The 14,586-nt window shown below is 34.1% G+C and overlaps 1 protein-coding gene across 4 annotated transcripts; it reads left to right on the top strand.

Annotated features, from left to right (window-relative positions):
* Positions 1–2,943: 2,943 nt before the first annotated feature.
* Positions 2,944–14,389, top strand: LOC117327499 (katanin p60 ATPase-containing subunit A-like 1). 4 transcript variants are annotated; one of them, XR_004532658.1, is made up of 12 exons: positions 2,944–3,018; positions 4,045–4,213; positions 6,747–6,946; positions 7,792–7,978; positions 8,291–8,391; positions 8,885–8,990; positions 9,686–9,844; positions 11,135–11,261; positions 11,804–11,938; positions 12,221–12,347; positions 12,801–13,061; positions 13,954–14,389. XR_004532658.1 is itself a non-coding variant. In XM_033884524.1 (11 exons), the coding sequence occupies exons 2-11, from the start codon at positions 4,046–4,048 to the stop codon at positions 12,997–12,999; spliced, it is 1,509 nt and encodes a 502-aa protein (XP_033740415.1). In that variant the 5' UTR covers positions 2,944–3,018; position 4,045; the 3' UTR covers positions 13,000–14,389. The 4 variants fall into 4 exon arrangements, 3 of the variants coding, with proteins under 3 accessions (XP_033740415.1, XP_033740413.1, XP_033740414.1); XM_033884524.1 differs by lacking the exon at positions 9,686–9,844 and adding an exon at positions 9,981–10,139 and having other exon boundaries at positions 12,801–14,389; XM_033884522.1 differs by having other exon boundaries at positions 12,801–14,389.
* The last annotated feature ends 197 nt before the right edge of the window (positions 14,390–14,586 follow it).

The raw sequence follows: 14,586 nt of genomic DNA, 5'->3' as shown, positions 1-14,586 counted from the left end.
CCAAATATATATAGATATGTAATTGATATGAATTCTGCTCTACATTAAACATTAATACTAAATATATATATACTGCAGGACACCTGTCGTAGCAAAGACATGAAAGCATTTCCCCCGTTTTCCACGCACATCAGCCTAGTTGACCACTCCAGGTGTATATTATAGGGATCTATATTGAAAGTATACAGAAACTTCTATACTAGTCTCCGATGTACGACAGCCATTGTTACGTTCTGCGTCTCAGAAGTATCTAGAAACAAATCTGAGAAAAAGAAGAAAAAAAAACATTTTTTAGTGATGTTTCTAAATCACCGTTCAATATTAAACCAGAGTACTGATTAAACCTTACCTTTTAGACATAGTGCACACACACTATACGCTATATTATATCTGGAGAGTTAGATATACCATATATAATATATATATTTGCAAATATAAAATCAATTGGAATATTGTGTCTCTGGAATATTGTAGCAAAATTCGCTTAGATATTTGAATTTCGTTGACAATTATCTATTGTTAATTTCATACAAATCAATCGAGTATGTCTGAATTATAGATACATGCCACTGCAGTCAATAAAATGTTACAATGATTAGATTTATCAGAGACATACAGTGTATTATAAACCTGTATACGCTCAAACACATATCAATTTCAAAACGTATACATGTATACATGCACATACGTCCTTTTCTAGACGTTTTAAGCCTATAACATAAATCCTCACGAAGACTGCTTTGTATTGCAAATCATTATAAGAAAATCAGCTGTTTTACATGACTTTGCGCACTAGTTCAAATGACACTGTCAAGTTGCGCACACCTGTTAGAGTGGACGCGCGACATCGCACGTCCTCACTCTGCGTTCCCATGACATTTTATAAAGATATAATTCAATATGAACGTGTATGTTAAATTACAATTTTTTGACAGCATATTATACTACACATATTGATGTGGGAGGGAAAGGCTAGATTAGGCCATTCCTGTCCCAAAATGTTGATAGGAACAGCGATTTATTATTTATTTTTTTAAGTTAACATATTTTTTTACGTGACGGGAGTCGCGTAGTCGTTACGTACCAATAAGTACGACAGAGTTATCACCCTTTGGTAGTGTTAGTAGTTAAAATGTAGCACAATGTTCTTTTCTGCAAAGTTGCTAGCGGCTTGGTTTCTCTTATCTATTTATTTATTTATTGAGGAGAGGGGTGGGGTGTTTGTCAACATCATACAGACGGAAATACCAGTGATCAGAAATGCAGTTGCTTAATGCATCAGTTCCCATTGAACATTTAGTTTCTACTTGACATTTTATTATTGTTAGTATAGTAGTAGTAGCGGCGGCGGCAGCAGCAGCAGCACAAGATTGAGTATTTCGATTATTCCAGCTCGATTAACCTTACTTTAGTATATATCACTCTCATCATTATGGATACGTATATGTAGTCTATATACTTTAATCAAGTTATGAATAGAACATACCATTATCATTTGCACTGACAGAGTTCTACGTACAGAACTTTATAATTTTGCCATATTACAATGTGCGTTATCCCTCGGTCATTATTTTGTCTTAAGTTTTAGTCTAGTATGATCCCTTCCGTGTAGGTCATGATCAACCCCTACCACATCACCGGATGTTCTTTAAAATGGAACCCTTTAATATTTTTTTTTATTATTATTAAAGGATCCACCAAATATATTTTTCGTTTTTCATCGGTGTTCCCAGTGACTTGTGTTCCTTATCTGTTCTGCCCCTTTCTATCTTTATTCCGGTCTTCGTTAAAATACAATATAAGTTAAAATAATCCGTTGCGTGATGATTTTTGTATATATTCCCTTGTTACGGAAAGGACGTAAGTCTGCAATAAAATTGCTTTAAAAAATAATATTTTTTATATATTTCTTTGTATATAAAATAATGCACGATATATGGTGAAAACATATGGAACGCCAAATTAACATATATTCAATTAATTGAACCTATCTTCAATTATTTGAAGATAGGTTAGATTCAATTGAAGATAGGTCCAATTATTTGTACCTATCTTTAATCATTTAAAGATAGGTACAATTGAATTGAACCTATCTTTAATTAAATTGAACCTATCTCTAATTGAATTGAACCTAGACTATCTCTAATTTAATTGAACCTATCTCTAATTTTATTGAACCTATCCCTAATTGAATTAAACCTATCTTCAAATACAACATATCCTTAATTAAATTAAACATATTTTCAATTCAATTGGACAAATCTTTAAATCAATTGCACCTATCTTTAATTCAATTGAATCTATCTTTAATTCGTCCCTTTTCCCTATTTGTTTCTAATTGAAGAATAGGTTCAATTCAATTAGAGATAGGTTCAATTAAATTAGAGATAGGTTCAAATCAATTGAAGATAGGTTCAATTAGTCTTATCAGAGACCTATATACTAATTAATATGGATCTCTGGTCTTATTTAAACCTATCTCTAATTGAATTGAACCTATCTTTAATTGAATTGAACCTATCTCTAATTGAATTGAACCTATCTCTAATTGAATTAAAGCTATCTTTAATTGAATTGAACCTATCTTTAATTTTTTGAAGATAGGTTCAATCAATTGAATATATGTTAATTTGGCGTTCCATAAAAACATGGCAAGTACAAACATTGGTAAGTTTTGGTACAAAATGGCGATTGACTGCACAATGTTTCAAAGCGTTAATATACCAGAGACATGTAGATAGATCTATATATGTCTCTGGTTATACAGAGATCCAATGGTTATGTTACGTAACTTCTAACTCGTACCAGAGACCTATATACTAAATATTAGTATATAGGTCTCTGCTCGTACTTATTATGAGATTTCAAGCAAAGTGGATTTTTATTGCCGTTGCGTGATTCATTGCCGGTTCCTTGGAGAACACAGAGTTGTTTCCCTTTGCAAATTAATATCGTCCAATCAAAACGCACTTTTGACTATGCTGCCAATATTTGGAAAGGGACTCACGAAAGAAACAGGTGAATGTCTAATCTAACTTCTTTCAGTAATATTTGAACTACTAAACATCTCAATGAGACCAAAGTCAGCGATCACAATGTGATAACTTGTTTAGTGTGTCTTTAAACCTATTAAATGAACACGGTATGTTAGGAGCGCCAAAATGTGAACGAGAAACAGCGGTGTAGGGGGGGGGGTGTTGCAATATATTGCACGATTTATTTATTATATATTGATAACTTATGGTAACCTCACGATGTAAATAGTGTTGTGATTATGCCTTTTGTGATGATTGGTAGTTCTTTTTCCTGTTAACATCTGATATTGATATTGTATAGTAAATTACTAATCGCTACAAACAAACCATTTGCATGTAAATGCGAATTGCAAATGCTCATGATCATATGGTCAAACTGTCATGTTTAATTTTAGATCAGTATATTTGACATATTTTTATTCCTAAAATTATGACGCTCTATTTACTGCTAGTATGCCATGATCACTGATCAGTGCTGCATGTTTGCTGTTCATGATCAGTGTATGTAAAATACATACGGATATATCAATTATTGGCCGTCAATTGCAATTGCAAGTCTCTATACTGTATATCATTAGAGTCATTGCTGGAAGAACCTAGCTACCACAATACTGTTGCAATATTTGGCTGTTGATACAGACAACAATCAACAGGGTTGGTTATTGTGATTTACCAATATATATGATGAATGACATGAGTTAACTGTGAAAACAGATGCTACATTTTTTTTTATTTGTTCATTCATTATATTACTTTAGAGGTAGATATAGTGATGGAAAGCCGGTAGCTTCTTAAAAAATAAATCATGACGCCTTTAACAGGCATTTTAGATCAGTTTGTCAGTTCAAATCAGGTGTATGAGAGATGAACCTTATTTGTGGAACAAATCATATTTCAAGTTTTATGTGTTGATATGTATTGTCTTTACTTCTGCAGAAATGAAAAATGTTTCTATGTAAAGCGCAAATCAAACTTTATAGGTGTATCTGTGGTATACTTGTCTTTCCAGGATGAGTGTCAGTCTATCAGAAGTGTATGAGTGTATAAAGATGGGGCGGGAGAATGCCCTGCTGGGGAATTATGACACATCCCTGGTGTACTATCAGGGCCTCCAGCAGCAGATACAGCGCCTCATATCCTCCATCAAGGACCCAGCGAGAAAGAGAAAGTGGATAGAGGTTAGTTTCATATTCAGGAATTATGAGTTGACTTTGAACCTGTTTTGGAATCATGATCAGGTATATGTTTCAACGACCATTTTGAAAACTTCACAAGGTGCTATGATCAATTCATTATCATCAAATGTTTGTTTACAGTTGTTTTTTTTAAACTTTTTTATGTTAAGGCTTTTTTGGGGCTGTTGTTGGGTTTATTCCCAAATGAAATTCATATTTTTACTCATACAGAAATCTTTCCCAATTCACCACTTTTCTTCCCAAAATGAGACAAAAAGGCCCCTTCCCACATGTACACCAGTGAGAAAAAGCACAGGGTTGAATTATCCAAAAAGTATAGCCTGGCTAATTATAAGTACAATGTATAAAAATGTTTTGTGCACCTTTCAATAATGACATGATTACATGTACTGTACATGTTATTTAATTCATTTTATCTTGACTTGATTGTATCTATTTCTACGTTGTATTGAAAAAGGTGCTGATGCAGGGTTTTCAATAAAAATATTTGTAAAAGGCTACAAATGAATAGTAGCAGGTATACATGTATCTGAGGATTATGATAATATGTTTTTAGACATTTTTAGCCCACCATCATCAGATGGTGGGCTATTCAAATCGCCCTGCGTCCGTGGTCCGTCGTCCGTCCGTCCCTCCGTCCGTCCCTCCGTCCGTCCGTAAACAATTCTTGTTATCGCTAATCTTCAGAAAGTACTGAAGGGATCTTTCTCAAATTTCATATGTAGATTCCCCTTGGTGCCTAGTTATGCATATTGCATTTTGAGACCAATCTGAAAACAACATGGCCGACAGGCAGCCATCTTGGATTTTGGCAATTGAAGTTTGTTATCGCTATTTCTCAAAAAGTACTGAAGGGATCTTTCTCAAATTTCATATGTAGGTTCCTCTTGGTGCCTAGTTATGCATATTGCATTTTGAGACCAATCGGAAAACAACATGGCCGACAGGCAGCCATCTTGGATTTTGACAATTGAAGTTTGTTATTGCTATTTCTCAGAAAGTACTGAAGGGATCTTTCTCAAATTTCATATGTAGGTTCCCCTTGGTGCCTAGTTATGCGTATTGCATTTTGAGACCAATCGGAAAACAACATGGCCGACAGGCAGCCATCTTGGATTTTGACAATTGAAATTTGTTATCGCTATTTCTCAGAAAGTACTGAAGGGATCTTTCTCAAATTTCATATGTAGGTTCCCCTTGGTGCCTAGTTATGCATATTGCATTTTGAGACCAATCGGAAAACAACATGGCTGACAGGCAGCCATCTTGGATATTGACAATTGAAGTTTGTTATCGCTATGTCTCAGAAAGTACTGAAGGGATCTTTCTCAAATTTCATATGTAGGTTCCCCTTGGTGCCTTGTTATGCATATTGCATTTTGGGACCAATCGGAAAACAACATGGCCGACTGACAGCCATCTTGGATTTTGACAATTGAAGTTTGTTATCGCTATTTCTCAGAAAGCACTGAAGGGATCTTTCTCAAATTTCATATGTAGGTTTCTCTTGGTTGCCTAGTTATGCATATTGCATTTTGAGACCAATCGGAAAACAACATGGCCGACAGGCAGCCATCTTGGATTTTGACAATTGAAGTTTGTTATCGCTATTTCTCAGAAAGCACTGAAGGGATCTTTCTCAAATTTCATATGTAGGTTTCTCTTGGTGCCTAGTTATGCATATTGCATTTTGAGACCAATCGGAAAACAACATGGCCGACAGGCAGCCATCTTGGATTTTGACAATTGAAGTTTGTTATCGCTATTTCTCAGAAAGCACTGAAGGGATCTTTCTCAAATTTCATATGTAGGTTTCTCTTGGTTGCCTAGTTATGCATATTGCATTTTGAGACCAATCGGAAAAACAACATGGCCGACAGGCAGCCATCTTGGATATTGACAATTGAAGTTTGTTATCGCTATTTCTCAGAAAGTACTGAAGGGATCTTTCTCAAATTTCATATGTAGGTTTCTCTCGGTGCCTAGTTATGCATATTGGGACCAATCCGAAAACAATATGGCCGACAGACAGTCATTATCGCTAAATCTTAAATTTTATATATAGGTTCCCCTTGTTTGAAATGTACTAGCTATAGAGGTCTGTTTATGAAAATACACAGATTAGTAAGACTTAGAGGAAGGGAAAAGTAGAGAAAAGATCAATCTGACATGGAACCTATAAAGATCATTCAATGGTGGGCGCCAAGATCCCTCTGGGATCTCTTGTTTAAAAAGTGAATTAAGTCATTTGAACCGGCTAAAACACCATTCTAACCGGTCAATTTGGCCGGCGACCGGTTCTAAATGAAAACACTGCTGATGATATCTTGCTTGTATGTCTTTTGTACAAAAAGCCCTTCATTATATTCCTAGACTAAATTTAAGTATGTTTTTGGGAAAATTATTGAAATATATATATAATGATAAATTAGAACTCAATTTAACCAAGATTCCTTTTAAATGTTTTGGGAAATGTTTTGTTGTACAATGATGCAAAGAAATGTTGTGATTTCAGGCTAGAGACCTGATAAACCAAGAATATGAACAAGTCAAAGAAATTAACGAGACTCTTGCCAGTTTCCGGTCTAACAACCCAAGAGCTTTCAATGCAAATGCAGACCAAGATTTTGGCAGTCCTTTTGGTGACTACGCTCGACATGAAGAACCTACTCGGGATCCAGACGTATGGCCTCCACCAACACCTGTAGAACACAGGTATGTACTTACGGTCCTCTACAAGATGTTCCCAAGTAAAGCATCTTGATTCTGAAGCATTCCTCATTTAGAGAGAAAAATCTTATTGACATGTTCCTGTCTTGTATCGGATAACTTTCAATACAAAGAATCCTTGTCACAGATGTTGAATTTTGATATTTTCAATATATGTATCAACAGAAGAAAATAAAAAAGTGGCATACCCAGGTGAAGACTTTGTTTCCAATTAAAATATTGGTGTCTGGTTTAATATATCTTAATATTTTGGCAGAAAGCAAATATTGAATTTTTTTCTGTCAACTTAATTAAGGAATGGATAAACACATGTCGTGTTAATCTTGTGTCATGTTGATTTGGATTTTGAACCATCCATTTATGGAGTTTAACACTTGTCATGTTGATTGGATTTTGAACCATCAATTTATTTTGAACCATCAATTTATTGTGAACCATCAACTTTTTTTGAACCATCAATTTATGGAGGTTAACCCGTGTCATGTTGATTTTAACACAGCTTTTTCTTAGTTATTTGATTTTAAATGAAACATTATTGATGGCTTGATCACCTTGCGAGTTTAGCAGTACATTGGTTATACTCTCATGTATTGTATTGGGTCATTGATAATTGATTCAGTAAGAAAACAGGATAGTGGGATCTTAAGTCATCTTTTAGAAATAGTAAAGATTACATAAATATTCTTTATATCAAACTTATTTGTCCAAATTATGGAGGCATCCTATTCGCCAAATAATCATCCTGTTACAGTCAAATCATTATGCATCATGTTGGAATTAACTGTTAGATGCAGGTGTTTGAATTGTCACATGATGTATGTTATTGACAGACCTTCCCCTAATATACGAGGAGGGGTAAGACCTGGTCCAAGAAAAGCTGAACCTGTGAGGAGTAGGAACCAACCAGCCCCAAGTAAGGGGGCTCCTGGAGGTGATCGAAGGAGAGCTGCTCCAGGTTATGGCAATGTGGATCGGGGCAGAGAAAAGCCTGGTGAAAAAGGGAAAGAAAAGAAAAAAGTAAGAAAATTATCGTACTACTGCCCATACAAGAAGTGATGTACATTTTTCATGTATACATAATTATGTAAGCATACTTTACGAATTACCTTCAGGTCGACCCCAAGAATAATGCTTAAATTTAATAGATTTTACAGAGAAACAAACCATTCTAGTATTGAAAATGTGAATAATTGTATTAGTTCTTTTATATTATTGTTAAAAATCATATTAACATAAACTGTTTGGATTATGATGTGTTATTTTTTACTTTGTTTTGATTGTTTCTTCGGATGTCTGTTATATGTGATATTCTAAAATTTTGACTTTCAGTCTGACGATGGAGAAAAGAAATTTGACGGAATGGGTTATGATAAAGATTTGGTGGAGGGACTTGAGCGTGACATTGTACAGAAGAACCCCAATATCCGATGGTCAGTCCTTAAAAGCTAACCAATTAAAGAGTGCTGTATCAATTTCAGTCAACATCTGAAAAGCTTTTGACCCTTTAAGTTGAATTTAAGCTCTTCATTTAAAAGCATCCAGTTTAGTGTGATTACACTATTAAATGTATATTATAATCAAAGTAATGGTGTTTATGGTCACAGTTTGCAGTGAAGCATTTTCTTTACAGCCTTTTGATTCAAAGATAATGGAAAGACCCTATTATTTTGAGGAGTTTAAATTATGGACCCATGTCTTATACATACATTGATGTACATTAATTATGTAACATACTTAAAACTAATCCTTGTAAGAACTGATGTCAATCTTATGACACGTAATTTCCGATATATCTGAAATATTTTTATTGTTTTTTTTTTTTTTTTTTTGCTTCATTAATTTTAAAAGTCATGTTTTTTATTGTCAGTTTTCATACCAATTGTAATAATGATTTTCTGTGCATCCTTGATATTTTTGTTACAGGGACCAGGTGGCAGATTTGGTTGAAGCAAAGAAACTCTTACAGGAAGCTGTGGTACTACCTCTCATCATTCCCGACTTTTTCAAGGGTATCCGTCGACCGTGGAGGGTATGTACGGTGTTGATGAGGCAATTACCTGGTTATCATAAATGAAACCTGACAAGTATTAACCTTAAGTTTTGCATTCTTTACATTTTGGTAATGAGAAATATTTTCTTTTCTATTCCTGTTAGCATTAAAATGAAGATATATATTTTGTCAGATTATTGTTTCAAAACATTTTGATTTTATCAGTATTGTAATTGTTCATATGTCGGGTGTATTGAATTTAATTATCCTATTATTACAAAAATAAGTGGTCATCTTAACTCTTCTTTTTGATATTTTATAAAGTCTGATTGAATGTTTGAACTTTTTGTAGTTTTGGCAATTAATGAACTCAAGTGTTAGCAGAAATCCACTGTATATGACACCATAACCTTTCAGCCAATTGAATATATTTGTATCTAGAAAAAGCAAGATGTGAGTTTATAAATGAATACTGGGAAATGTTGGTTCCTTTACATGAAAGAAGTTTTCCATCAGTTATTCTGTGCTCTTGGCCTCTTGTGATTAACTATAACAAGCTGGGCTTATACTGACCCAAGATCGATTTTGTTCATATGATAACCTCTATATCCAGGTCTAGCAAGAACACTTTCATAGACATATCTATGACAATGATCATATTTTTTGTAAATGGCAAAACGAAAAATGTGTTGAGTATTACCTGGTATACAGTATGTACCTGATTTCCTCCCCAGGGTGTGTTAATGGTTGGTCCCCCGGGAACGGGCAAGACCATGCTGGCCAAGGCTGTAGCGACTGAGTGTGGCACAACCTTCTTTAATGTGTCATCTGCCACCCTTACTTCGAAATACAGGGGCGAGTCGGAGAAGTTAGTCAAGCTTCTCTTCGAGATGGTAAGACTGTGTCTATCAGTGTTGCAGTTTGGGGGGTCCATCCGTGTGTAGGTACTGCAACTCACCTGGTAGACTTAATGTAGATGTTAAACCTGCCACGAGTTGCATGCCGTTTGTTTTGTTTTTCCGTTGCTAGGGGGTGCTGATGGTTGGTCCTCCCGGGACAGGCAAGACCATGCTAGCTAAGGCAGTGGCCACGGAATGTGGGACTACTTTCTTTAATGTCTCATCTGCTACTATCTCCTCCAAGTACCACGGAGAAAGTGAAAAATTAGTTCGTCTCCTTTTTGAAATGGTATGTGGGAACTTTTCTAGAAGAGTTGGGCAGTAATGTACAAGAAGTCACGAAAGTTGAAATCACATTCTGTCAAAGTAATGGGATTATTTGTTAGACTAACAGTAAACTTATCATGATTCAGACAAAAGCATTTGATTTGGTAAAGATTTTAGAAAGTTGAAAGTTCACTTGAAACTAATGTTGAAAACCAAACCTTCTTGTCACATTGAAAGCTGTATAGAATTCTATCCTGGCTTCTTTATAAGGTATTTCTCCGCCCATCTTACCATCCCACACAATCTCTTCTTTTCCTCTGCTTCACCTTCTCTATTATCTACTATTATATAAATGAGTTGTTACTCATTTCTGCAAAGCATGTGGCATAATTTGATTTTACATTATTCCTTTGTATTCTGTAGGTTTGAGTGTGTTGTGTATAAAGAGTATATATTTCTGTAAGTTATTGGATTTGTAACTAGTCTTAACAAGACTTAAATGTTTTGGTATTCCATGTGTGTGTTCCATACTGTACTACATTACATAGTGACTGGAGTTGTCTGAAGTATACTGTATAGTCAGTCTAGATTTAACTCTCTCAATTTAATGTTGTTTGCTTTTAAATGGTTTCTCCATTCATATTCCATTTGGGGGAGAACTAACAAAATGAAATTCATTGATGTATTGTGTTCTAACATACCGGTATTGTGTGTAAATTTAGTATTCTGTATTATTGTACATGTATTTGGTCTGGAATAATATGTTCTTTATATGAAAAAGAATCTCTTGAATAGCCTGTATACACTGTATATGTGTTGTTAATTGCTGTATGATTTAATTGTAAGCCATTTGATCAATGAATTTAAAATGAAGAAAAATATTATGTGTTATATTGCAAAACTCATCGTTATAATTTAATTTAAGTGTGAAATATTAAAAATAAAATTTTCTTTTTGGTAAATTTTATGACAGTTGTGTGAAGGATCAACAATAGACATTCTGTCTTTATTTTTCAGGCTCGCTTTTATGCACCAAGCACAATATTTATAGATGAAATAGATTCAATATGCTCCAAGCGTGGGTCTGACTCGGAACATGAGGCCAGTCGGAGAGTGAAGGCAGAATTACTTGTCCAAATGGATGGTACGTTATCACCATGGCAACTGTTCAGATCTTCTGATAATATCAAACTGTCTTTTAATACATGTTGTCCTAAGATTTTTTATCATAAATGTGGTTAATCTAGTATTATTTGAGAAATGACATGGATAATGAATTCCTGTAGTGCGATTCTCAGGGCTGATTAATTTTGTATCTGGTCATGAAAATGTTTTAATTGGTAAATAAGAAAATTAAAATTGAATTTTTCAAAATTTGTATTCTATTTAAAATCTTTCTTCATGCTAGTATTCTAAGTATGAAATTGTTACGTCCCTGATTGAGAAACACATTTAAGCTGCATTACCACTCTGATTACAGAATTAATTGAATGGCAAACAGTTAGTAGAAAATAGATATGCAAATCACTTATAAGTATATGATTAATTGCTTTCATTATAGATGATTGCATTTTATTTTGAAAATTAAGAAGTATTTGAAGATTTTGGTACTTGCACAAATTAGAGCAGTAGTGGCACATAGATATATACTATACATTGTTTATATAACAAACATGGCCTTTACAGGTGTGGCAGGAACAGGTGGAGATGACGGAGAGCCCAAAATTGTGATGGTGCTGGCAGCCACCAACTTTCCCTGGGACCTTGATGAGGCATTGAGGAGGAGACTGGAAAAGAGAATCTACATACCTCTACCCACAGGTACAAAGAATAAGATGAACCTGTTTCTGTTCAAATATTTAATCTCATTCAAGCGCTGTATTGTTAACATGTTGATCAAATCGATTCACCTACAAATACTGAAGCCTTATATCACCTTTGGTGAAGAATTATCATTGCTAGCTGCTATAGGTCTTGAATTTTTTTTATTAAAGGTTTAAAGGCCATGAAAACTTGTGAATATTGAATTATACCCCTTATAACATGATCCTTCTATGTAAGTGTTCAGTAGGATAACTGTGTATATTGACCTTGACTTGATAGCTGAAGGTCGTGAGGAGCTGTTAAAGATTAACTTACGGGAAGTAGAGCTGGCCAAGGATGTAAATCTGACAGCAGTTGCACAAGAGTTGGATGGGTACTCCGGGGCTGACATCACCAATGTTTGCAGGTAATGTGTTCTGTCACCATTCAAATGTAGTATTATTGCTTTAATTGATAGTTAATTATATATTATAAACTATCAGATAAAATAAGACTTGAAGCGACTATAACAGTTGGAAAATATTATCAGGCCTGATTATAAAACTAAGACTTTCCCTTTATTATGAAAATTAGAAGTATCGACCACAGTGTTTTGTAAATACTTCAATCAGTACAAAAAAATGAACATTACATTTCAGAAGGTCCTTTTCAATGCATATGATTCATGTGTATAAAAGGGAAAACAAGTTTTTTCTGTAGTTCAGGAAAGCACTTAATGTATGGTTTGTTTTGTTGACAAACACTACAGCTTTTTTAGCCTACATTAATTTACATTAACAGCAGAATTAAAAAACGGGTAAAAAGCTGATATTGATCCATCGTCTCTATGTGTTAAGTCACTGATGTTGTCATGTTACAGAGATGCAGCGATGATGTCATTCAGACGTCGAATCACAGGCTTGACCCCCGAGGAGGTGCGTAACATTCCCAAGGAGGAACTACAGATGCCCCCTACAATGGAGGACTTCAAGGCGGCAATAAAGAAAGTCAACAAGAGTGTTTCACGGGCTGATCTTGAAAAATATCAAAACTGGATGAATGAATTTGGCTCAGTATGAGCAAATAATGCGGGAATGCCGAAAAAAATCGGGACTCAGGAAAACTATTTGTGATGAATAAGGTATTCATGTTTTTTTTGATTGATTGAAAATGTGAAAGTCGAAAAGTTGTTCCTGAGGATTGTTATCAAGATTCACAAAAAAAACTGTGCATGGTTTGTTTTCAAGTGCTGAACAACACCTGTCCGAGAACTACTCCTTATCACATTTGTACAAGTGAAATATTGAAAAATATTCATTCTAGAAAAGTGAAAAATATCACTTTTTCTGACTTGACCAATCAAAACACTGCTTACAAACAACAATGGGTAAACTTAAAAGCTTATTCGGTATATCTTGCCATCAAAATGTCTTAACAGTATCTTCATTAATACCAAATATATTTTACTCGTGTGGCTAATATTTTGATATTTTTCAATTGGCCCCACTCTTGAAATATATTTGGTATTTATACCGAAGAAACTGTATGTCATACAATTCAAGGCTTTTAAACGAGAAGGAAAGCAATAATAGCAGAAAAATACAGGTAGAAATATCGATGAACAATTTATGAACAATTTACTCTGTGATAACTGTCAAAACTTGGAACATGTGTATAGCAATAGAGATTTATGTGTTATGAAATATTTAAATCGTCTTGTGTGAAGTCGTGTGCCTGAAATGTCAAAAGTGCTTTCTGTTATTGCATGACCAATGTTAACTGATAAATGTTCATTCAGTGAAAATTTAAACAAATGACTATAGTGTATCACAAGACTAGTGAAACAAATGTGAATATTGATGGACACTAAATCACTAATGTGATATTTATACCTTGTAACTTACTGAATTGTTCGTTTTGCTAGATTATTGCACATAGATCATTGGTTTTCCACTTAAAATTGTGCTTGACATTTTTTTTTTTATTTTTATTTCATTTGTTAAATAAATATACAACATTTTGTTTTTTTACAGCACTAAAGAATTCCCAAAGTTTGGTAGATAAGCCCAAATAACACATGCTCAAAGCAAAACAAGGATAAGTTGAGAAATCCTTGTTCAATTCTTACTGGGCAAGAAATAAGATGTGATAGTTATGTGGAAACTCAAAAAATGAATAAGAGAATATTAACCATATTCATGTCCAGTGGTGATGCTGGTGAACAGCAAATGTAGGCAAGATGCCAAATGCCAATTTAATGTTCTCTTTTTTTTTTATTGTGTCCTGTAACCAATGGGTACTCTTGTCTTTCTATTAATACTTCTGCTCATCAGCATTGGTTTCAGATCTGTTTAATTTGCTATATTTTTCACCATGTGTCTCTGTATACTCTATTTATATGTAAATTCTTACCATTTCAATTATGTATTTACATTGATCATTATTCATACATAAAGTGGTGATATCTTCTTTGGTATAGTTTGTTGTGTTTATCAGATTTGTTGGGAAACTTTATTTTGAATTGCAAATATATTGATAGTGCTTCACCTCAGCAAGCTACTAGCTCAATACAAAGCTAATGAATCTTGTGAAAATATTTGTTGAAGATATTAATACTTTTGATATTGGTGACCTTGGGGGTAAGTAAAGTGCATGTATCAAATGTT

This window comes from Pecten maximus, chromosome 5, assembly GCF_902652985.1.
Source record: "Pecten maximus chromosome 5, xPecMax1.1, whole genome shotgun sequence".
Lineage (NCBI taxonomy): Eukaryota > Metazoa > Mollusca > Bivalvia > Pectinida > Pectinidae > Pecten > Pecten maximus.
This window is presented reverse-complemented; position numbering and strand designations above follow the sequence as displayed.